We start from the raw sequence: 24,105 nt of genomic DNA on the forward strand, positions 1-24,105 counted from the left end.
GTCCAAGCCCCACATCGGGCTCTGCGTTGACAACTCAGAGCCTGGAGCCTGGAATCTGCTTTGGATTCTGTCTCTGTCTCTCTGTGCCCCTCCCCCACTCTCACTCTGTCTCTCTCTCAAAAATAACATAAAAACATAAAAAAAAAAAAAGTGAGGGCACTGGCATTTATCTAGATATCAAGTTATTTGGGGTTCTTTCAGAAAACTTGGTGTTCTGTGAATGGCATTTTAGGTTATTGTTATACTAATGGAATATACCCACTTAAAAATGTGTGTGTGTGTGTGTGTGTGTGTGTGTGTGTCTACACACACACACACACACACACACACACACTTCGGAGTAATTTTTCTCCAAAGTATATAACATCCCTCTTAAAAGCAGGTAATTCTGTACAAGTATATTTTGAATGACTCCCCCCATAGAGATTAATAATTAACAGGGAAAGAACTAAAGAATAAGAGAACCAGGATGTAGTTATTTTTATTCTCACGCTCCTTGTTGACAAATCCTGGACCAATGTGCTCTTCTGCAAAACTGAAGCAATAGCTTTCCCAATTTGCATAAAATATTAAAGAATTAAATTCCCCCAAGTTTAAGCTTCCTTCCACAAATTTTCTTCCAATCTCTGGCAACTGCTTCTGCCTTTCTATATTACAATCCACTGCTATAAAAATGATCTAGCACAAAGTCGAGTTTGTAAGTGGTTTTCCTCACAGCACTGCAACATTTCGTGGGTTTCACAGAGAGGCTGAGCGTATCCAGGCCAGATAAAGAACCACTGTGTAATCTGCACACACAAAGATGTAACAGGGGAAAAGTTATCATCAAGTGTAGCCCAGCCAAATATGAAAATGGAAGGTAGCTAGGAAGAAAAGAGATCTTTTTTTTTAATGTTTTTATTTTTAAGGGAGAGAGACAGATAGTGAGTGGGGGAGGAGCAGAGAGGGAGACACAGAATCCAAAGCAGGCTCCAGGCTCTGAGCTGTCAGCACAGAGCCCGATGTGGGGCCCAAACTCATGGATAGCAAAATCATGACTTGAGCCGAAGTCGGATGCTTAACCGAGTGAGCCACCCAGGTGCCCCGAGAAGACAGAAATCTTTTTTTTTTTAATGTTTATTTTTGAGAGACAGAGAAAGAGCATGAGAGGGGGAGGGGCAGAGAGAGAGGGAGACACAGAATCCGAAGCAGGCTCCAGGCTCTGAGCTGTCAGCACAGAGCCCAACATGGGGCCCGAACTCACAAACCACAAGACCATGACCCAAACCGAAGTGGGGTGCTTAACCGACTGAGCTATCCAGGTGCCCCAGCCTAGAAGAGATAAATCTTGTAAGCCAACACAGCGTTTGTGTCTCCTCTCCTCCCTTCCCCTCCCTCTTGTCCTGCGTGCATACACATGTGTGCATACACATGTGCTCACACACACACGAAGCCAAACACACAGACTTTTGTAGTTGAAGGATTTTATTGGGAATACACTGGAATAATTTTTTAAACTGATTTATATTTTTTTTAACCCTTGAATCTGCAAGATTTGCCCAAGGTGGTGGGCATAATAGCCTGCATAGCCTGTCCTGGTCGCCTCCCCTGCCCCGGGCAGTTGGCTGCTTCCCAGCACCTGACACTTCTATACTAGGGTTTCCTCTGCGAGCTCTTCAAGGATGCGGATGATTCCCGTTCACTTCCTATTCCCCGGTGCCTATGAATTAATATATTCCCAATAAACGCTGAATGGTTTCTTCATCTGTAAAGTAAGTTTGGATGAGACCATCGCTAAGGGATCTTCCAGATCCAACAATTCTGTGATTCAGCATCTTAATCGGTTTGTTTCTCCCACCTGTAGGACCCAGACGTGATCAACACCGCTTTGCCCATAGAGTATGGCCCACTCGTGGAGGAGGAAGAAAAGGTGCCCATGAGGCCCCAAGACCCAGAGGGTATTCCTCCTCTCCTAGTCTCCCCTCCACAAGCTAAACGGGAGGAAGGGCAGGATCCAGCTGCCCCGCCCCCTCTGCCTTCCACTTCCTCCGGCAAAGCCTCCAAGAAACCCACGGCCGCGGAGCGCTCTGTTCGCGTCACCAGGGGGCCCGCCGTGGAAGGGGGACACGTTAATATGGCGTTCTCTCAGTCCAACCCGCCATCAGAGCTACACAAAGTCCAGGGATCCAGAAACAAACCCACCAGCCTATGGAACCCAACTTATGGCTCATGGTTTACAGAGAAACCCACCAAAAAGAACAATCCTCCGGCAAAGAAGGAGCACCATGAGAGAGGAAACCTGGGACGTGAGGGAAGCTGTACCGTCCCACCGAACGTTGCAACTGGCAGACTTCCGGGCGCCTCTCTGCTCCTAGAACCATCCTCGCTGACTGCCAACATGAAGGAAGTGCCTCTGTTCAGGCTACGTCACTTCCCGTGTGGAAATGTCAACTATGGCTACCAGCAACAGGGCTTACCTTTAGAGGCCACCACTGCCCCTGGAACCAGTCATTACGAGGACACCATTCTGAAAAACCAGCCTGGGCCCTGAGCCCACTGGCACTCATTTATCTTCCTTGGGAACCCTGAGCCCGTGGAGGAGGGACAGGAAATGGCTCCCCCACAACCAGAGACCAAACGTCGCTTTTCATTTTGTGCCAACTTGTTTTGAAGTGCCACAGAAACAGCTGTATTTTCAAAATGCTTTAGGAAAAGGTTTCGAGCATGGGTTCATCTCATTCTTTCAAAAGAAGAAAAATATCATAAAGACAAGCGAGAAACACAAGGCCCCGACTTGGGGGCGTTTGATGTATGCTGCCTCCTGCTTCTCTCAAACTGTGTGTGCTCTGCCTCCGTGCAGTCAGATTTCGCTGCTTATGTGTCTCATAGTCGGAGTCATGGGTGGCTCCTTACCTTGCTGATGTGGACCGGGACCACTTGAAGAGGGGGGAGGGAACAGAAATAAAGGAGGTGCTTGTAATGGGCTGGCACGGGGAAAAACATTCATTCTTTACCGGACAAGGAAAAATCAGAGACAACTAACTGAAATGTCCCTTTAGATGATGTCCGGATGCTTTCGATTGCGCTGATTCAACGATGATTGTAAAAACATGAATAGTTACGGTACCATAAAGAAAATGTGAATACACTCGTGTGAATGAAAAGCAGATATTCAGCGTACTTTGAATATGATACAAAACACCGTACGTACAGATCCAGAGATTCAAACATCCTGCTAATATACCTCATGCCTTAAGAAAACCCTCCTACTAAAAAGGGGAAAACTGAGTGTGAGGATTCCTACTGGATTGAAAACTCAAGATTTGCATTATCACTTACTTAATTTAAAACTTTCCACTAATTAAAATAAACTCTGATCTTTTAAAAGCAAAAATCTTAAGCAGCAGTGATACATTGAAGCATAGAAACCCATCCCTTCACGGGCCTAGGTATCAATACATCCCCGGCCAAAACCTTCCAACAGTTTCCATCATGAAAGTTACCACGCTGACGTGTCCACCTGCAAGTGACAGGCGGGTCACTGGAGTAACAGGCCGTCAGTGGTCCTGAGGAGGGGTGCAGTGTCCTTCCTTCCAGTGTTCACCTACGTTCATCCCCCTGCATGATGTGATCCCAGTGGACGAGGGGACACACATCTGCTCAAACATACATAGCATCGTTTGTCTAGCTACCAAATGCAGACCGAAACACAGAATTCTTCTTCTGGGGGGGCAGAGAGGAGAGGGGCTGCAGGGCAGTGGCGTGCAGAGACTGACACTGGCATGTTGTCGTGGGGGCTCTGAACTTGTTTTTCACACATTACGTTTATTTCCACGAAAACGAACTGGGGACCAGTTGAATTTGACACACACACACACCTACGCAACAAGGCTCTACCAGTGAATTTTCACGTCGTTCTTTCTTTCTGCTGCTCCTCCGGCCCTTTGCTCAGCTTCTTTCCTGGTGGTAGCTGTGCCAAAGCATTGCTTCGGGAGGAGAGCATTTTCCATTCCTTGCTAGGCTCTGAGCATTCCCGAGCAAAAGGACTATATGTACATATCCGCCTTTTCCCCCACCGCCCCACTTTCGCCCACATCACAAGTATCACTTTGGATGTGGGAAAGCCATTCTGTTCTAGGCCAACTCTGGACAAGTGTCCATTCTTTCTATGGCAGATGCCTTGCCCTAGTCAGTGGTTCTGCACATCTGATACCCTCAACACCACTTTTTCTTTATCTTAACTGCCAAAAATAATCAGTACAGTTCTGGCTCATGCCAGGTACAAAAGTAAACAGTCCAATTATGTAAACATTAATCTAACTCATAAACCACCTAAAGGGGCCCAAGAGTGATACTTTGAGACACAGTCTCCTAAAGGATAATGACAGGGGAGCTGACAAGAACTGAGAAGAACGATTTCATTTTAGATCTGTAACACCAGTAACCAGTTAAACAGGGAGCATGCTACATGGCTGAACAGCCAACTCTTTATTGTCATTAATGGTGGGGGGGAGGGGAGGGGGGCGGAAACTGTATCCCTGTCTCTTCTTAAAAACTATAAATCCATTACATTTTCAGGTTGTGCCTTACTACCACTGAGTTTGATTTGCTGATTCTAATTGTCTTCATTGGTATCAATTTTCATGTAAATGATAGTCAAGTCTTAAAAGCCTGTATACGTGGATAAGTAAATAAACACCTCCACACTGAGATATGACCTCAAGATGTTTCCTTTAACTCACTGTAAGCCCTAGGTATCACCACAAAATTAATTCCAACTACTGACCTCTCAGTATTGCCCCGGCCAGAAGGCCACGGCCATTCATACAGATGCCAGAGATGCTCTTGTTTATTCACTATGATAGAAGAGTCCGACCTAGAGCATGAACAGACACAATGACAGTTTAGAGAAGCCATGTTGTTAAACCATAAGCTAGAATAACTTATTTATATTCCGTATCCGTAAGGAAGCTCACCACAAGTTCACAACCGTACCACTGGGAAACTGGCAATCTGTAAGAGAATGACCAGTTTAATATGTGGCACCTCAAAATCACAGCAAATCAAAAGAACGGGAATAAACTTAATTTTTCTTAAAGAGTATGATCTACGTAGTAGTCAGGAGACTGGATTCTCTCCCACCAGTTAGGGTGCGAGTCCCGGCTCCCCTTGGGGTATTGGATCTGCCTGGACCTCCGCACCTCCGTGTGCAATGGGGAGAATGGTTTCCCTTCCTCGCTGCCCTCATGGAGATTACGAAGTGTATACAAGCACAAGCACTCGCTCAGATGCCTCCTCAATTCCCAAGTGATCTGGGCTGGGTGTGGGGAGAACTTCCAAAGTCACAATGTGCCTCTATGTCCCTGCCCTTGTACCCACCCCTCTGGGCCTCCTGGTTCTCCTGTTTGTACCAGGTTTGGTTTCATCTGCCACTTGTTTAGTAACAGTAGCAAGAACCTGCTAGAACCCAGTCCTTTTCAGCTCAAAAGGATAAGAAGACTCTATCACACTTAAAACTTGGCTTAAATGTTAAAAATAAGCACCACAAAAAGGAAGATACTTCATCAGTTTGAGCAATTTTTTTAAAAATTTTCTGGCTGCTTCATATAATACTTGGCAAGCTCTAGAGCTATAAGAGATTGTAACTGCAGATTAACTTAACTTTACTAAGAAATTCGAAGTGATCAGACTACTTTAATAGATTCTCTCCAATAACAGCAAGATTAACATTCACATGAGCTTTGTGGACCTAAAAACAAGATGCATATAAATTCAGACTACCCTTGATAACAGACTCCCCATGACAAGACTCATAAAACTGTATGAAGTGTGTTGTCAATCTGTCTTTAGCTAATGACTCTTTAAATGGGTCCCCAAAGAACATACAATTTGACTTTGCTAAGTTCATCGCAGCAGATGGTTGCCCATGTTGTGCGAACATGCAAAACAAAACCCAGCATTCCCGTAATCCTCCATAGGATGCCCTAAAATAAAAGAGAATTATTGACAACAAACAGTAAGGCTTCTATTAAGATTCTGTTTTCCTTTGGTATCCTGAGTAGGTGTATTTCACTTTTAATGCGCTACCCAAGCACAAAGCTATTTTTAGCTCTAACTTAATTTTGAAACATTGGAAAAGTTCAGTGTAAGAACAGACCATTACCTACAATGGGGGTGGGGGGCAGGAAGGAACACGAACTATAACCACACAACCGAAGCAAGGACTTCCCCGCTCTTCAGTGTTCAGTAAACGTAAAACAAGTGTTACCCTTCAGGTAAAGATGTGCTACCGGGCTAACCTCGGAACGACCGCAAACACCAGAGTCTGTAGTGCTGGCCCAAAGTCCACTTCTCAGCTGCCTCTGTTGCCCACGCTCTAGCTATCTCCCTTACTCCATCTATCTACCAAGGCTACTGCCTCCTTGAAAGCAATTACAATTATTTATCCTGCCATCACTCCAGTGCTCGCTCAGAGGCACGTCAGCTGGTATTAGTTGAAAGACAGTCGTATTAAACGAACTCCCACTAAGCTTCAGCAACTAGTGTATGTTGCTAGAGTCTAGAATGTTTACATTTTAATATCTGCCAATATAGGTGAATAGCAGATTGACAGAACTTCAGATGATTATAATATTTTGGCTGGTTTAGCTCTCAGCACCTCCTTGAGAGATGGCAGGCAGACCGGGCAGCAGCTAAGAGCCCCGGGTGCAGTTACCAACCCCTGTGACTCAAGCAAGTTAGGTGAACCCTCACTTTCTCACTTAACAATATGAGACTTCACCTCTGTGTGAGGCGAATCCCAACACCCGGCCCCAAACCCACAGGAAAGGAGTGGTGTGTGGGCACACGTGTATGCCTTTCATTAACCTTGACACCTTGACCCCTAATGCATTGGGAGCCAAGGCCAATTAATTCAGTGTGTCATCCCAGTAAGCCAAATTACGTTTAGTCTTTATACAGAAGCGGACCAGAAAGAAGTTTATAGTCTCAGTTCTGTTTATTCTTTCTATTCAAAGATCTCTTTAGCAAACCATAAAATTAGCGAAGAAAGTTAATCGGGTGGTTTCCTGAAAGAAAGCAGCAGGACTATGAGAATCACGTCCATTTAACAACCTTCACGCCTTCGGCACCACACCACTCACTTCCCTTAATGTCTGTTACAACTGCAGACTTATTGGCAAAGTAAAATCATAAAACTTATCTTTGGAAGGTTCTCTTTTGCCACACCCGATATTTCACGATAGGTCTGATGCACTTCCTGTCCACTGCCAATTTGCACCTCCCGCTCTCCACTCCCAGAGCCACAGAACAAAGCCCAGAATAAGCCACAAGTTTGGGACCAGGAGGTGTCTGCGGAGTCAGGCGGTCCTAAACGAGGATAACGGGAGTCCGCTCTCCCAATTACAGAGGATTGGACAGAATCCCTCTTCTCAGGTTTACAGACACACCTACTGTTACTGGATAGCAAGTCTTTGAAACTTGTTGCAGATAATATGTCTTCACAGTGCGTCTAGAAATAGGGAATCTCCAAAGAGAGCCAGTTCAAATGTCCCGCCGAAAGATGAAATTGTGAAGACGGCAGGCAAATTTTCTACATCTTAGTACCTCTACTCCTTGAGAGAAAAAAAAATTAACACTTTTGCATTATTTCAAATAATATTTGTACAGTATTTCACAGCTCTCGGAAGAAATAGAATAATGTTAAAGGCAGATTCTTTTTGCACGCATATGCACCAATAAGCAGCTGGTCAAGTTTCATGCAAGACAGGAGCCTAGTGCACAGTATCACGCTGGACTCTCCTTGGCCACACACCGGGCAGTGTGAAGTGAGGCCTCCCGAAACTCCAGGCGACTTCTTTATTCCCTAAACTCTATTCCCTTCAAGAAAGGGGCAGGAGGATTTGAGAAAACCACAATCCTTCAAACTGATACATACAATCTATTGGAATTCTTATTAGAAATTCACTTTCACTAGCAGGGTCAGTAAAGGGGGCTGGCGTTTTTCACTTTACTCTTCTCTGTTATCTGTAATGCAAAATTCACTTTCCCTGCCATCGATATGGGACTTTTTGTGGCTATCAGGATTCATTTTAAAATCCATCTTAGGATATTTTTTTCCAAAGATATTGGAGAGTAACACCTCTCCTTCATAACGAGAACTGTCAGGGGCAGCCAATGTCAGTAGCCCTGCGTACTGAGATTTAAGCTGAATCTCAGAAGTCATATTTAGAACAAGAATAAAAAGAATGCTTGAAGCTTTGTGTATCGTTTTAACATGATTCATTTCTCTGCCAGTCTGGTTTGTTATGTGAAGAGTAATCAGTTCAGTCCTGAAGAAAGTAAGTCTAGTTCGAGGAAAGCCAGCCTCAGTTCTGTTGGGCTGGAGCTCAAAGAACTTAAGCTCTAGGAGATTGGCTCGGGCCAATGAGGACACAGCATCTGGGTACTGACACCCCCTACGCTCCAGAAATGAGTAAAACTCAAATCCAGTGCAGTCCAAGTAGATTTCTGAGACCATTTAATTTCACCTATCCAATTCAAACGACTCTGACAAAATAGCCAACCCTGAGACCAAACTCCTCCAGGGCTGTGCATGTGGGTCAATACCCTCAATATCTACAGAAGCAGCACACCGGTCTATTCGTTTAGAATTTTAGAGCTGAATTTAAGCCAGATTCGTGAGCACTTTTTAAATGACACTAGTGGTCTTTAGGAACATTTTATTTTAAGCTAGCGCCTAATTTTTTACTAATTCAGAACTTCCTGCCCCCCCTCAGCACTACTGCGAGCACCCCACTGCCCTGTCTGAACTGTAGAGTATGTGATGAAAATGTTGAAGCTTGCTGCTGCTTCAGCATGAAGATTCCACCCACTTGAGACATTCTAAAGGAACAAGAGGAGAAAAGGTTCCCACACCTCTTGGTGTTCTCCTCGAGGGAGAGGCCATAGGCAGAAAATCAGCCCATTTCTACCAAGCACAAAGAAAATACAGTCTCGTGGGTAACATGTGCCCATCAACTCCAATTCTTTTCCCCTCCTGCGAAAGGAGCATTAGCAAAAATTTTGGTAGAGGAAATTCTTTTTGCCTATGCAAAAGTATCGTGTTCTGCTTATCACAAAATCCTAACATGTCCGATTTAACTCGTTCAGCCTACACACAAGCGTCATTAGGAAAGTCTGTCGTATGTTCAAGCAGCTTTATATGTGACACTGTAAATAAGGGCCTATGTAGCAAGGGAGATTATTAGATAATTACTAAAAATATATGTGATGATGTGAGTTTTGTATTAACTACTGTATTTGTATTATAAGTATAGTGAAAAAAAAAAGGGCATGAATAAAAAAATTCTCCCCCTGGCTTGCAATGTGGTGATACCTATTAGGTCTCTGAGTCAATCATTTAGATAAAAATTGTCAAGTGAGTAGTTACAATTATTAGATCTATTTCTCAATTAAGAAGGATTCTTAATACATTGGGTCTCTAGCCATAGGTCAGTGCGGCCTAAATGATGCTATCACGTATTCTAAATGGTCCGAAACGAAACCCTGGAGTAAAAACGTTTGGCACCACGGACCAACGTCGGGCACACTCGGCATCAGACCATACATGCTACTCCATCCTCTGACTTGCCATCCTATCCAACTAGAAATTCAAAGCCCCTCCCCGCCCCAGGGAAAACACACAGGCTGGTGCCTCAGGGGACCCTGTTGCTGTGCCCTCCCCTTCTCCTATCCAGCAGCTCCTTTCTATCTTCTGCAGGTCACTGTTGTGGGGGAAAGTTGGACTACCGTGACTCTAACCTTTCTTGTCCTCTTTCCTTCCTTCCCCAGCACAATTACCTGTTCCACGGCCGGGTCTCTCGAGGCCACCTGTCTGAAGTCAGCTAGATAACATCTCCACTTTGAACCGTCGATGGCCTTCATTGCCTCTGTTCATTCAATAAGCATTCACTGAGCATCCACTAGGCGCCAAGCATTACTCCAGGTGTCAGGGATAGAGCAATGAACCAGTCAAAATCCACCCCTCCATCTAGTCAGGGAAGAGAGAAATAATGCTAAGCAGAAAGTTGAGCGTGACCAAGGATGGCAAATGCTGAGGAGAAAAATAAAACACGAGAGGGCATATGCAGTTTCAGAGAGGAGGGCACAAGGCACTCAGAACAAGACTGCCACGTCTCCAAGTTCAGAGTCCGCAAACATCTGCATCCGAACACTTTTAAGCACTTAAAAACTATTCCCACCAAATTACCCTAAAATGAAAAATAAAGTTTTTTAGAAGAATGTAGGTAATTATTTATATGTTTTTTAAATCTAAGTTCAAAATATTCTATCCTACCCTAAATAAACAAATGAAATCCCACCGGTACAAAAGAAAGTTAAGCAATTTTAGAAAACTGTAGAAACCCCTTTCTTCTTTTAAATGGCTCTCTGTCCTTCAAAACGATACAGCAGGAAGGTGGATAAAAACACAACTTTACTTGCTTAGTAGAAAGCATGATACTTTAAAAAAAATTTTTTTTATTGTGTTTGAGAGAGAGAGACAGAGACAGAGACAGAGTGTGAGCGGGAGAGGGGCGGAGAGAGAGGGAGACACAGAATCCGAAGCAGGCTCCAGGCTCTGAGCTGTCTGCATAGGGCCTGACGCAGGCTCGAACCCACAAGCCATGAGATCATGACCTGAACCGAAGTCAGACGCTCAAGTGCCTGAGCCACCCAGGTGCCCCGAAAGCATGATACTTTTGAAGACACTAGAAGGATGGGACGAATCCAAGTCACAGTGGTATGAAAACAAGTGAAGGATGAACCCGTGTGCTCTGAATCACCAAGAGAAGGGGCTGTGCAGGTCGGGTAAATGACAAGATAACATTCCAAAACCAAAACAGCTTCCCTTTTTATTAATGCTCAAGAAGTGAACTGTGAATGACAGTTAATCAGCAAAACACAAATGAAAACACCTAATCTGTATGTATAGTATATGTAAACATACACATTATATGGATTTAATAATCCTAATCTAAATATGAGAACAACCGTTTCCCTGACCTTAGTGTTGGCATTACTGTTTCTAACTTAGGGTGTTTCATATTTAACAGGAAGAATTATGGACACCCAAGTTCAGAGTAGTCATGAATTTCATATTAAGGTATAAATAGAGTTTTAAAGAAATAAGCTGTATAATAAAATAAGTTTACTTCTGAATTGCAATACAGGCATTTTCTTTAATCAATAAAAATATTCCTTGATTATAAAGCAGCCATACTTTGCAAATGTCTATCAGGAAAATAGCTCTGGCAATATTTGAAATACCACACTTTTAAAAAGGCAGCAAAGCAACAGAATTTAGCTTTTAAATAGTATATTGCAAAATAGTTCAACGTATTATTTCTAAGCACAAAGCGAGCTCCATTCTAAAGAATACTTTTAATCTTATAAACTGTTCCGATATTTCTGTGTAGTTTAAAGTCTAAATATCTACAATAAAAGATAAATCTTTATACACATAGGACATAAACGTCAATACATATCCACGACACAAACGTTTTCCATTATATCACTCTATTTTGAAGGCTAGTTTGTTAACATGTGCTCAAAAAGAAATACAAAAACCTGATACAGGGCTGTAGTTTTGTAATAGGCTGAATTCTGCAATGACTGAAAATATAAAAACAGCAGTGATAGCAAACACAACACCAGTTTTATGAACAGAACCAAAAAACATCGAGAAATCATAAACATTTAAATGAATAACTATTATATGCTTCATAACACATCTTAATTTACTCTCTTCTCTTAAATATAATTTTTTCTAAATGTTTTTCATATCCCGGGAAAGAATAATGGCAAATTCTCCACAAAGATGAAAGTGCATTACGTTTTAAAAGTGCTTCGTGTGTTTTATTATAGACATGTCCAATAAGGAATTAGACAAGTATGTGCAAAAAATTCCAATTGTGACTTGAATTCATAGATCTAATGATGGGTTTTTTGTAGTTCATCCAGATGAGGCAGTTGCCAATACATAAGAAAAATGTGTGATTACACGCTTTGTATAGAGGAAAGGTAGGAAAGGAGACCCCCTGTTCATCAGCTGGTTAGAGACCCTGGGTGAGGAAAGAAGATCTCTGCATCTGGCAAAGGCTGAGAGGCCCACCACCTCCAGGGCTCTAGCAGATCTCTGGATGTGGCCTTCCTGGAAGGGCAAATCAGTTCAACAAAAAATAGGAAAACTACACTAATCACAGAGCTACTATTCGCTCATTGTCCTTCCTAGTACGGAAGGAAAATCTCCAAAAACACTTGACAGAGAAAGGCCATGTGAATGTCAAAGGTTAACCAAAGCCTGTGAAAACCCTCACAACTATGGCATATGGAAAATCCGGGATTATGTGCAAAAGCAAAAGAGTAAACACCGTCAGCCGGTTACCTAACGGCACCCATTTTTTCCCGAAGTCTCAGAATGTTCTTGGGTCTAAAGTTTCAAAAGCTTCTAAAAATGCTTACTTTGAACTTGTTTTAAATGAATCGTGATGCCCACGGCTCAGACAGCTTTTTAAAGGGGTCTCTCCGAATTGTTAGAATGGTTCCTAAGAAGATAGCTCTACTTTCAAATCTAGAACAATGGCTAGATAACTGAACCATTTGCTGTGGACTCTTTATCCTATGTACGTACGTGAGCTCATTTAATACTTCAGCAGTATTAGTATTTAGTATTTAATACTTCAACAGCTCTCATCCACAAGCTTTGACCCGTTTATTCCCCGATAGGTTACTCTGCTCGGCCTAACTAAGACTCCGTGGTTCGGCTTACAGGTGAAATAGCGCTTGTCTCCCACCGCTCCGTCATTCTTCCCCTTGGCGCTTCGAAGCTCCAGTCCCAGCCAGATCCCTGATGCAAAGTCCGTGGGGCCCACGTACCTAACGGTCCCCATCTCATTGGAGCTCGTGAGAAGGACCTGGGAGCCCTCGTGCAGCTTCACGCTCCCTTCCACGCCGCCCGTGGTGGGGGCCCCGCTCCAGCTGCGGCGCAGCGCGGGTTTCCATCTGCGCAAAGGGGGGAGCAGGGGAGAGCGTCAGTACGCAAGCGGTGCGCGCACTCGGCCGCACGCTGTCACGTTCCTTCCCGCCCCAGGGTCCCAATCCATTCACAAGCTGCTTTTATTCTAAGTAGCAATATGAGGATATACTTTTGTTCAACAGTTAAAATGGTTTTCTCTTGGCTATTTTAATACTACCCTAAACTGAATTGAAGATTTCACTAGGCGGGGCTCCTGGGTGGCTCAGTCGGTTAACATCCGACTTCGGCTCAGGTCATGATCTCACAGTTTGCGAGTTTGAGCCCCACATCAGGCTCTGCTCTGTGCTGACAGCTCAGAGCCTGGAGCCTGCTTCGGATTCTGTCTCCCTCTCTCTCGGCCCCTCCCTCGCTCGCTCGCTCTCTCAAAAATAAATAAACATTAAAAAATATTTAATTAAAAAAGATCTCACTAGCAATTTCTAAATATACATACACACACATATATACTTTCTATAAAATAGCAACTAGAAAAAATACACTTATAACCTATTTAACTGATCATCAAAGCCAAAAAAAAAAAAAAAAGAACCTAACATTAGCACTGTAGTAAATTAAAATGACCTTTTATTTACTTTTTAAACATTTATTTACCTGAAAACAATGTTTAAAAACTGCTATTCTATAACTTTATAAAATAAATGTATATGTATCTTCTGTGAATGAACTCTGGTCACACCAAAGGGTTTACCACCCTCCCTGCCACTGACAGTAAGGAGGGTCTTAGCTTCCGGGAGGAGGACTCCTCTCCTTTTCTCTATAAAACATGATTTAAAATGTGCTGCCTCGCAGCACCCGCCCCTGAGCTGTCCTGATAACGACACTACTGCGTACCCACACAGGGAACTCAGCCAGGCCTCGAGCCAGTACCGCCCCACAGCTTCCTCTCTGTCACTGGGAAATAACTGACCTGAAACTCACTCACAGTGCAAATGCCACTAAGGTCTTGTTCCCTGTGACCTGAGGCCTCTCCAAACGGTTTTCCTGAAACCAGCACCAGCGGGGCCTTGCATGCTCAGTCTGCTACCACCTCTCCTTCAAAGCAAACCCTTCTCCCGCCCCCACAGCAGAGACCACGCGAACCCGCTACCAAAACTGCACAGTGCCTGACTGTGAACAGAGGCCGGGTCCTACCTATTCTCCGTTGTATTTCACGGTCTATAGTTTCTAATATACTATCACACACAACGTCTCATTTCCTCCCATTAACCACCCTGTAAGAAAGGGAGGGCACTCAGATTTTACGGGTAAGAAAACTCAAGTCCAAAGACTTGTCCCGAGCCACACTTGCCACTACGGGATAGAATCCTAATTAGAAAACACAATGGAAAAAGTATTCTTTATCATGCCAACTGCACAAATAACAATGATAAAATTAACAAAGAATACATAGTGCCTGTTAGAAAAAGTATAAACCTTTACTGAAGAACATACAAAAGATAAACGAAAGAGCTTTGTTCCTGGAGAGAAACACATATGTGTTGATTCTCCCCAAATTCACCCCCAGAGGGACACTGTCTGCAACCACACACAGTCACTCCAAAGTCCACACAAAAATGACGCTCTCACTTCCTGAGCACCCACTGCGTGCCAGACACTTCCCATTCGTGATCTCATCCAACCTCACCCAACCACTGACCTAGAGATGATCTCCCTTCGAATGGAGGAGAAATCTGAGGCTCAAAAAAATCAAGCTATTTGCTTAATTAATGATGGTGAAGAGGAGAGATGGGGCTCACGTGCAAGTTGGTCCAGGCACCAAGGCCAGGCTCTTACAACCACGAATGGGTGCTGATAATTAAGACAAAATTGAAAACTAACACAGCAAAGATTTACAGAGCTGTCATGTTAAATTCTAAAGTTACAATAATATAAACAATGTGGCTCTGGCAGAAGAATGTACTTTTTATATGACACAGAAAAGAAACCTGAGAAAAACACACACAATTTTTTTTCTTATGTGATTAAAAAGGAAAACTTCACATCAGTGGGACAGGAGTGAACATTCAGCTAGGGGTGTTGTAAAAGTCATCTCGGGGAAAAAGAATATGATTCCTACTACTCACTGTATATTAAAATAAATTCCAAATAAATTAAAGAGCTAAATACATAAGTTAGAAAATAGAGAACTACAAGAAAATAAAAATGGATATTTACCTGAACACACACAAACACGGGTGGGAAGGGGAGGAAACAAATACATGTATATAAAGTTTGGCATCTACTATTAGTTAAATTTTGATTTTTTAAATTAATTTGTATGCCATAAAAATGTTTCCATATCACAGGACAGTCTTTAAGACCTTACAAAAGCCACACTAAGGAAATCTGTTAAAGAATGGGGGATTTATTAAGGGAAAAAGCTTTCAAAGGGTATGTAGAGTATGATTTGTCCATCTTTGTTTAAAATTCAGATACATGCTTTAGAAAAAAAAATTGGGAAAGTATACACCAAATGGGAGTAATAATCTCATCTAGGTGATAAAATTCTAGATGATCTTTATCTGCACTTAGCTTTTTATAATTTTTCAAATGTTGTACAGTCAACTTTCATAATCAAAAAGGTTTTAAAAGAAAGAAGGAATACACGAATTCAAGATCTAAACCAAAAATTCATGGTTTGGATAAAGACTAAACATTCTAAGAAGAATGATTTGATTCAACTTATGTCAAAGTTCTAAAAGCTCTGGGAAGTGCAAAACTTAGAATTACAGTACATTTCAGAGCTCTGTTTACTCATTCAAAAACATTAATTGACCACGTATGAAATGACAGGCCCGGGCTTGGGTTCTAGGACTATTACTGAATAGTCAGTAAATAGTTATAAATACTGCAATAAAGACTGTGTATGGTGCAGAAGGAGCAGAAAAGAGAAAGAACTCTATCCTCCCTTAAGGGCCAGGGAAGATACTTGAGTGAGGAAAAGACACGTAGGCCTCACTTATGAGGAAGTCACCATGAGAACGAAGTCAGGAGAAACAGACAGGAGCTGTGCCTGCTGGCAGGACTTTAGATGCTGTGCCAGTGAACGTGGACTTCATTCTGGGTTTGAGAACTGAGAAGCTTCAAGGGGCGGGCAGAAAATGCAAACAGATGATATGGAAATAATGGAACACGCAGCAAACTGGATTATGGGAGTTCTGCCTAAAGACATTCACGTGTGAGCTGACCGCATAAACCGTGTCAATAGGCTGGATTCCACAGACAGGACGTGCTGTGATAACACAGAGAGGGGCTGAAAGAAGCTTGCAAGGACAGGAATGAGTGAAAGAAGAGAGACAGATGCAGGCTGGACGCGTCATGACTACCAGGTCACTGTGGTGCCGGTTCAAATCCCAAGCCGCCTTTCCCTCTACCCCCATTCTTGGGGTAGAGAATTCTGAAGACAGAAGAATTGCTTCGACCCTCTCTCCATCACTCTGTCCTCTGAATGAAATGCATTCATCACTGTCACTCAATAAACGACACAGAAGAACAGATCCTGTTCCCTTTCCTCACTTCCTCTCTCATGTGGGGCAGGCATGTCCTTTGCCCAAATCCTTCATGTTTCCTCCCCAGGAATGTTCATCACCTCTACATTTTCCAGGTTTCTTCTGAAGTATCATTTATTTCCATATGAATGAACAAGAAAATGGTAGTGCATGGGGAATCTCAATAAACTCATTTTTCAACCCACAGTCTTCAGAATACATCGTGCTTCCAGCCTAATAACACACAACACCCGACCAACTCTGTGCCCACAGAAGGTCATCCGTTGCTCTAATCTCCCCCTACCCCAAGATCAGAGACAGGGCTCCTAGTACCTGTCAACACCCTAAGTTTTTCTTTTGTTCCTTAGAAGAGCAACCACCAAATATTTTAGTCATGTACTCTATAAGCAAAAATAAATTATTTTAAAAATTGATTTTATACCCTTAATAAACGTGTATTTCTCTCTTTTTTTTTTTAAACAGGCGCTAGTCTCAATCTGTACAAAGTATCAGTAAAGCTTCATTTCTTTTTATTTTTATAGAAAACAAAGAGAGGTACGAATGTTCTCCCCTCATGTCAGACATTATCTGGTGTGTAAACCCATACCTGCTGCGTAAGCCCGTGGTTCAGATTTCTCCTCCTTCCCTCGCTTCCCTGGACATTGTGCTCTCCAACCCCCAGCATTGCACATGGCCTCTGACACTCCCCCTGTCCTCGCCCCCCTGAGAGTCCTTTATATCCAGGTGGCCTCTTCCTGGTATTTCTTCCATTCTGCCTAAGAAGGCTTGGATGTCTTCAAGAAACTGGAACAGAGAGTCACGGCCCTAAACTCTCTCAGCTACTCAAGTGAGGAGACCAATTTCAACATTCTCAAAATTGGTGAAGGTTTTATGGAAAGAAAAAAAACAGAAACCCTGGCCACTTCTGCTAAACAATACCTAGCACTGTCGTGGGACAATCAAGGTTGGCAAGTGACATCTGCCATCCTTGTGACACCCCCTGTAACTTCTCACCAGATTATTACATAAACTGCCTGCTTGGTGCTCAGTTCACTGCCACAGTCCAGTGCCTGGGCGCCATTTCTAGTGGCTTCCAGAGCACCACACCCAAGCAAGATTGCGCACTTCCCTACTCACTCAGACCATTTTCCTTTCCCCACCCCACCCCGACCCCACCCCAATACATACACAGCCCCGGTCATCAGTCTTCAGATTAATTGGAAGAATTAAAAAAAAAACAAAAAACAAAACTCCTTAACCCATTCAATCTAGAAGAGGCTTATATTCCTCTAAAAGAAAAAAAGTTCCCAAAAGTGTCAGAAAAATATTCAAGAGAGTAAAGTGGGTCTGAAGGAAATAAATAGAAATGAAAAAGGAAAAAAAGATTCTATAAAGAAACAACAACAAAAAAAAACCATTTTGAGCAGTATACTCTACTAGAGGAAGTAGGAGTATTTTTTAAAATAGCAGTAAGATCACTTTATGCAGAAAGACCTGACATTTCTTTCCTGTGTTGCCAAAAATATTAACTCAAGTCTCTAAGTAAACAGTTTAAAATCAATCCACCCTATGATAACACAAAATATAAATTCCTCTAAGTCTTATTAACAGTACTAAACCCCTCTGAAAATAAATGCAGTATACCACTCTGAGTCACTAGTGACATTTTTAATTGAGCTTGTGAGGGTGAGAGGGAGGACTCTCCTCAATATACTCACACCTTTTCTCCTAAGTGCTAAAATTCTACCGAGCAATGTAAAAGATACAAAATCTATTTTCTTTCTTCACAGAATCCTGTCATGTTCATCTTGAAAAGTGTTTTTCTAAATCTTCTTAATACTCACTTGGCAAAAGCATTTCTTCTGTTAATCTCTTTCTGGGAAGAAGCAGAAGTCGTACTGAAACTTCTCCTAAAACCTAAATGTCAAAGTTAAGGTCAAAGAGGAAAGATAAATCACAAATTTGCAGTCCTCATTAAAAGTTATCTTTTATCATTCCTTCTACAGGTGTTCTAGTCTACCCAATGTTTCTTCGGGAACAGAAAGCAAAGAAAATAAGTACATACAGAATATAACAGTGGTTTAGATTTTTTGATGAATTTTTATCTTACCTTTCTCATCAAACTATGCATATTTGTATCAATAAGTTAAGATCATGACATTACATTTGGAGATTTCTATTATAAAATTTCTTGAAAACCAAATAAAACTGTGTAATGATAAAGCTGAATCTTTTTACTCAAATATTTATCATCTTGATAAATCACATAAAGGTTAAAATGCTTTAAAAACACTATCACTAAATATATTCCATTTATAAAATACTGAACAAATTTCAGAGTTTACGATTCTTGGCATCCCCAATGACAGAATTATTAAAAAAAAAAAAAAGATTTCATGAAATGTACATTTTTAAAAAGATGTTTTTAAAAAAATGTAAGATTTCCAGTTCTGGAAAGCTATGGCAAGCAGATGTGCTGAATCAATCTCTCAGCTGAAGCGAGTATAATTTTAAACAACTGTACTTAAAATATATATATATTACTGAGCTGATACAAAGGCAAATTTCAGGGAGACCAACAACCAAACAGAGAGCACATGAGAAGTAACCAAGCACAAAAGCAATCTATCACCTTGTGTCACAGGATTGCCACTAACTTCTAGAGAATTTTGGCTTCTGCCTTACTGGCTGCACCAGAGATGGGAAAGGGCATAAAGCCCAGGGCCTAAGAAGATGGGGATTCTAATGCTAGACTCTCTGTTAAAACGTGGATCCCAACCAGCTCACCCTCAGTGTAAGGTTAAACGAGAAACAAAATGAAATACCATCTGACAAAGATAAAACAAAGCACTTGTGTCCACCTTAATGCTCAGAAGGCAGCAAAATTTCCTCCCTTCAAAATCTGTGATAAGCCAAATTTTATCTGTGTAATAAAAAGAAAAACTGCAAGGACTGTAAATTAAAGTAGTCCCGGGTTGTCAGTGCCTCCAGGAGTAACTGGCAGAAGAACACACAATCTTCTCTGGAGGCATGAACCCAGGCCTCAAAGAATTCCTGTACATTAAATTCTGAGTAAAATAAGCATCTCACAATAATAAATCACAAAACTCCCAAGTAAAGAAAGTACCATAAGCTAGATTCACAGAAACAGATGGCAGAATCAGACACATGAAGACTTCAGATATGAAACTACTTAACATAAAAGATAACAATATTTCAAATGTTTAAAGAGATAAAAGAAAAAACATGGGGAAATAACAAGCAAAAATAAGTGACAACAAAACAGTTGTGAAAAGGAAACAAGAAATGCAAATTTTGTAACTAAAAACTTTGTGGGTGGATTAAACAGCATAATAAACATGGTTGAAGAAAGAATCAGGAAACATGAAGACAGAGCTGAAGTTGTCTAGAATGCAGTCCAGAGAGACTAAAATGTGAAAAATATGAAAGAGGCATGGGAAAGTCTACCACACTACTCATCAGAGCTTCCAAAGGAGATAATAAAGAGGTAGAAGGAGGAAATATTTTTTAAGTATGCAGACAAGAGTTCTACAGAATTTATCAAAGATAGTAATTCCCAGATCCAGGAAGACCCATGACAGCAAACAGGATGAAAAGAAATCTCCCTCTAGACACGTCATAGTGAAACCGTACAACACAAAGGAAACAGAGAAGATCTTTAACAGCAATCAAAAAGAAAGACAAATTACCTACAACAGTATAGATTAGATAGACTCACAGACTTCACAAAAAAAGTGACAGATAGAAAATAGTAAAATTATATTGTCAATGTGCAACGAGAAAACATCTCTCAAACTCAAATTTTCACCAATTTTTACTTTTACCCAATAAAACTATTATTATAAAAGACAAAAACATGAGAGACAGACACTTTCTAAAAGAAATTTCAAAAAATATACACGTGGTAGGAGTGGAATATCCCAAGTTAAAGTTCTGAAGATTAATGACACTGGTAAATACATGAGCAGATTAAATATTGGTTATTAATTATACTAAAGAACCCATTATAAATAGGGGTCCCTGGGTAGCTCAGTTGGTTAAGCGTCTGGCTCTTGATTTTGGCTCAGGCCATGATCTCACAGTTTGGAGATGGAACCCCACATAGGGCTCCACACTGAGCGTGGATTCTCATCTCCACTCTCTGTCGCTCCCCCATTTGCTCTCTTTCTCTCTCAAAATAAATAAACTTTAAAAAAGCTATTATAATAATGCAAAATTTGTGGGGGAAATCAAATAGATGAATAACTCAGTTTCTAAGGATTCTCTGTCATTTGGAAAAGAGTACATATAATGCCTAACTGTAGACTTTGCTAGGTATGTATGTCAAAGCACCTATAGTAATTACTAAGAAGTATGTTCACAACTTTCATTCAAGTACAGAATGGAATGAAAAAAAAGGACAGAAATGTAACTAGAATAAAGTCAAGAAAGAAAAACAAGTATAAAAATTGAAAAAATTGAAAACAGCATAAATAAATCCAAATATATGAGTATTTACAATAAATGTAATTAGGTGAAACTCTCAGGTTAAAAGGAAAACATTGTCAAACCATATTTTTTTAACAAGTGAAATCCAACCATATTCTATTTAGAAAGTATTCCAAAAGCATAGGATGTAGAAAAGTTATAAGACAACTAATAGAAAAGCAATTATTTGACCAAAAGAAAGCTGATATAATGTAAAAAGAATTATTTAAAAAGCAATACAATTTACATTAACACCAAAAAAATGAAATATTTAGGTATAAATCTAATAAAACATTTACAAAATCTATATGAGGAATATTATAAAACTCTAATAAAAAAAACAAATAAGATCTAAATAAATGGATTCAATGTTCATGGATAGGAAGACTCAATATTGTTAAGATGATAGTTCTTCTCAATGTGATCTATATAATTAATGCAATCCCAATCAAAATCCCAACAAATTGTTTTGTGGATATCAACTAATTGGAAAGTTTATATGGAGAGGCAAAAGGCACAGTATAACCAGCATAATGTTATGGGAGAAGACCATGAAGACTGACACTACCAAACTTGATGAATTACTATAAAGCTCCATTAATTAAGACAACGTGGTATTAGTAAAAGATAACAGATCAGTGGAACAGAAGAGAGAGCCCAGAAATAGACTCACACAGTCAACTGATCTTTGACAAAAGAGAAGAGGCAATTCAATGGAGAAAGGATAGACTTTTTAACAAACAGTCCTAAAATATGCAAAAAAAAAAAAAAAAAAAAAAAGAATCCAGACAGACTTCACACCTTTCACAAAAACTAACTCCATGTATCATAGATCTACATGGGAAACACAAAACTATAAAACTCCTAAAAAGATAACACAGGAGAAAATCAGGATGAACTTGAGTTTAACAATGACATTTCACATACAACACCAAAAGCATAATCCATGAAAAAAAATGTTAAGTTGGACTTTACTAAAACTAAAAACTTCTACCCTGGTGTAGACTGTTAAGACAATGAAAAGACAAGCCACAGACTAGAGAAAAGATATGCAAAACACATTCTAATAAAGGTCTAGCATTCAAAATATACAAAGAACTCTTAAAACTCAACAGTAAGAAAATAATGAACACAATATGTAAATGAGCAGAAGACCAGAATGAACAATTCACCAAAGAAAATATACAGATTGTGGGAATGCAAGCTGGTGCAGCCACTCTGGAAAACAGTATGGAGGTTCCTCAAAAAACTAAAACTAGAACTACCCTATGACCCAGCAATTGCACTACTAGGCATTTATCCAAGGGATACAGGTGTGGTGTTTCGAAGGGACACATGCACCCCCATGTTTACAGCAGCACTATCAACAATAGCCAAAGTATGGAAAGAACCCAAATGTCCACCGATGGATGAACAAAGAAGATGTGGTATATATATACACAATGGAGTATGACTCGGCAATCAAAAAGAATGAAATCTTGCCATTTGCAACTACGTGGATGGAACTGGAGGGTATTACACTAAGTGAAATTAGTCAGAGAAAGAAAAAAAATCACATGACTTCACTCATATGAGGACTTTAAGAGACAAAACAGATGAACATAAGGGAAGGGAAAAAAAAATAATATAAAACCAGGGAGGGGGAGAAAATATAAGAGACTCTTAAATATGGAGAACAGAGGGTTACTGGAGGGTTTGTGGGAGGGCGGATGGGATAAATGGGTAAGGGGCATTAAGGAATCTACTCCTGAAATCATTGTTGCACTATATGCTAAATAATTTGGATGTAAATTTTTAAAAAATAAAATTAATTAAAAAAAAAAGAAAATATACAGATTGCAAATATATGCAAGTATCCTCAACTGTGTTATCAGCTGAACTGTGTCGTCAGCTGAATTGTGCCCCTGCCTCCAAATTCATATGTTGAAATCCTAATCCCCAGAACCTCAGAATGTGACTGTGTTTGGAGACCAGGCCTTAAAATGTCAATTAAGTTAAAATCAGGTCACACAGGTCAGCCCTAATCCATGACTGGTGTCCTTATAAAAAGAGATTAAGACACAGACACATATGGAGGAAGACTATGCTAAGACATGGGAGGAAACCACCATCTACGAGGCACGGCGTGAGCCTTAGAAGAAACCAACTCTGTGAACAGCTTGATTTTGCCTCCAGAATTTTGAGAAAAACGGATTTGTTGAAGCCACACTGTCTGTGGTACTTTGTTATGCTAGTCCTAGCAAACTAATACATCATACACCATCAGGGAACTTCAGATGGAAACAATGAGGTGCTACTCCACACCTATTATAATGGTGAAAATCCATAAGCCATAAAATTAATCTCAACAAATTTTTAAGGACTGGTATTATACAAATCACTCTTTCACAGATGGCTATCCTATGGAAAAAAATGAAATTAGACCCTTACCATACACAAAATTCCAGGTGAACTGACAAATATGAAAGGCAAAAATACAAAACTTTTAGAAAGCAGTACAGGAAAATATCTGTGTGAGGTCTGTTCCAGGAAAAGGTTTTCTTTCTTTTTTTGTTTTTTAATTTTTAACGTTTATTTATTTCTGGAGACAGAGAGAGACAGAGCATGATCAGGGGAGGGGCAGAGAGAGACGGAGACACAGAATCTGAAGCAGGCTCCAGGCTCTGAGCTGTCAGCACGGAGCCCAATGTGGGGCTTGAACTCACCGTGATCATGACCTGAGCCGAAGTCAGTTGCTTAACCGACTGAGCCATCCAAATGCCCTCAGAAAAAGATTTCTTAAGATAAAACATGAAAACATAATGGCTTCCTATTTTGACTACTTAAAATTTAAATATTTCTGTTTATCAAAAGACACCAGACAGGCAAGCAAGGTATTCGCGACACACGAAACTAGCAAAATATTAGTGTCCGAGGTATAGAAAGAAACCTACAAATGAGTAAGATAAACCAACCAAAAGAAAAAGGGGCAAGAGACTTGAACAGTTATGTCACAAAAGAGGAAATGCAAATGGCTCATAAACATGAGGCTCGACCTCATCTGTAATCTGGAAAATGCAAGTTAAAACCACGAGATGCAGCTTAAATCCATCAGAT

The 24,105-nt window shown here is 40.8% G+C and overlaps 2 protein-coding genes across 11 annotated transcripts in view; one reads left to right on the plus strand and one right to left on the minus strand.

Annotated features, from left to right (window-relative positions):
• Positions 1–3,788, plus strand: part of ALK (ALK receptor tyrosine kinase) — a 673,858-nt gene extending 670,070 nt beyond the window's left edge. For all 3 annotated transcript variants that reach the window (XM_042982239.1, XM_042982240.1, XM_042982241.1), the window contains one exon: positions 1,844–3,788. In XM_042982239.1, the coding sequence (XP_042838173.1) occupies positions 1,844–2,530 (687 nt within the window). In that variant the 3' untranslated portion in view covers positions 2,531–3,788. The remainder of the gene's footprint in view (positions 1–1,843) is intronic.
• A 3,120-nt stretch (positions 3,789–6,908) lies between these two features.
• Positions 6,909–24,105, minus strand: part of CLIP4 (CAP-Gly domain containing linker protein family member 4) — an 86,450-nt gene continuing 69,253 nt past the window's right edge. For 6 of the 8 annotated variants that reach the window (XM_007088851.2, XM_042982243.1, XM_007088850.2 and 3 more), the window contains 2 exons: positions 18,366–18,438; positions 12,677–13,020 (listed from right to left, as the gene is read on the minus strand). In XM_007088851.2, coding sequence (XP_007088913.1) covers positions 12,699–13,020; positions 18,366–18,438 — 395 coding nt within the window. In that variant the 3' untranslated portion in view covers positions 12,677–12,698. Of the gene's footprint in view, positions 7,593–7,636; positions 7,858–9,819; positions 10,010–12,676; positions 13,021–18,365; positions 18,439–24,105 lie in introns of those variants that run through there. The other 2 variants (XR_006215944.1, XR_006215945.1) reach the window with 2 other exon arrangements.

This window comes from Panthera tigris, chromosome A3, assembly GCF_018350195.1.
Source record: "Panthera tigris isolate Pti1 chromosome A3, P.tigris_Pti1_mat1.1, whole genome shotgun sequence".
NCBI classification, from domain to species: domain Eukaryota; kingdom Metazoa; phylum Chordata; class Mammalia; order Carnivora; family Felidae; genus Panthera; species Panthera tigris.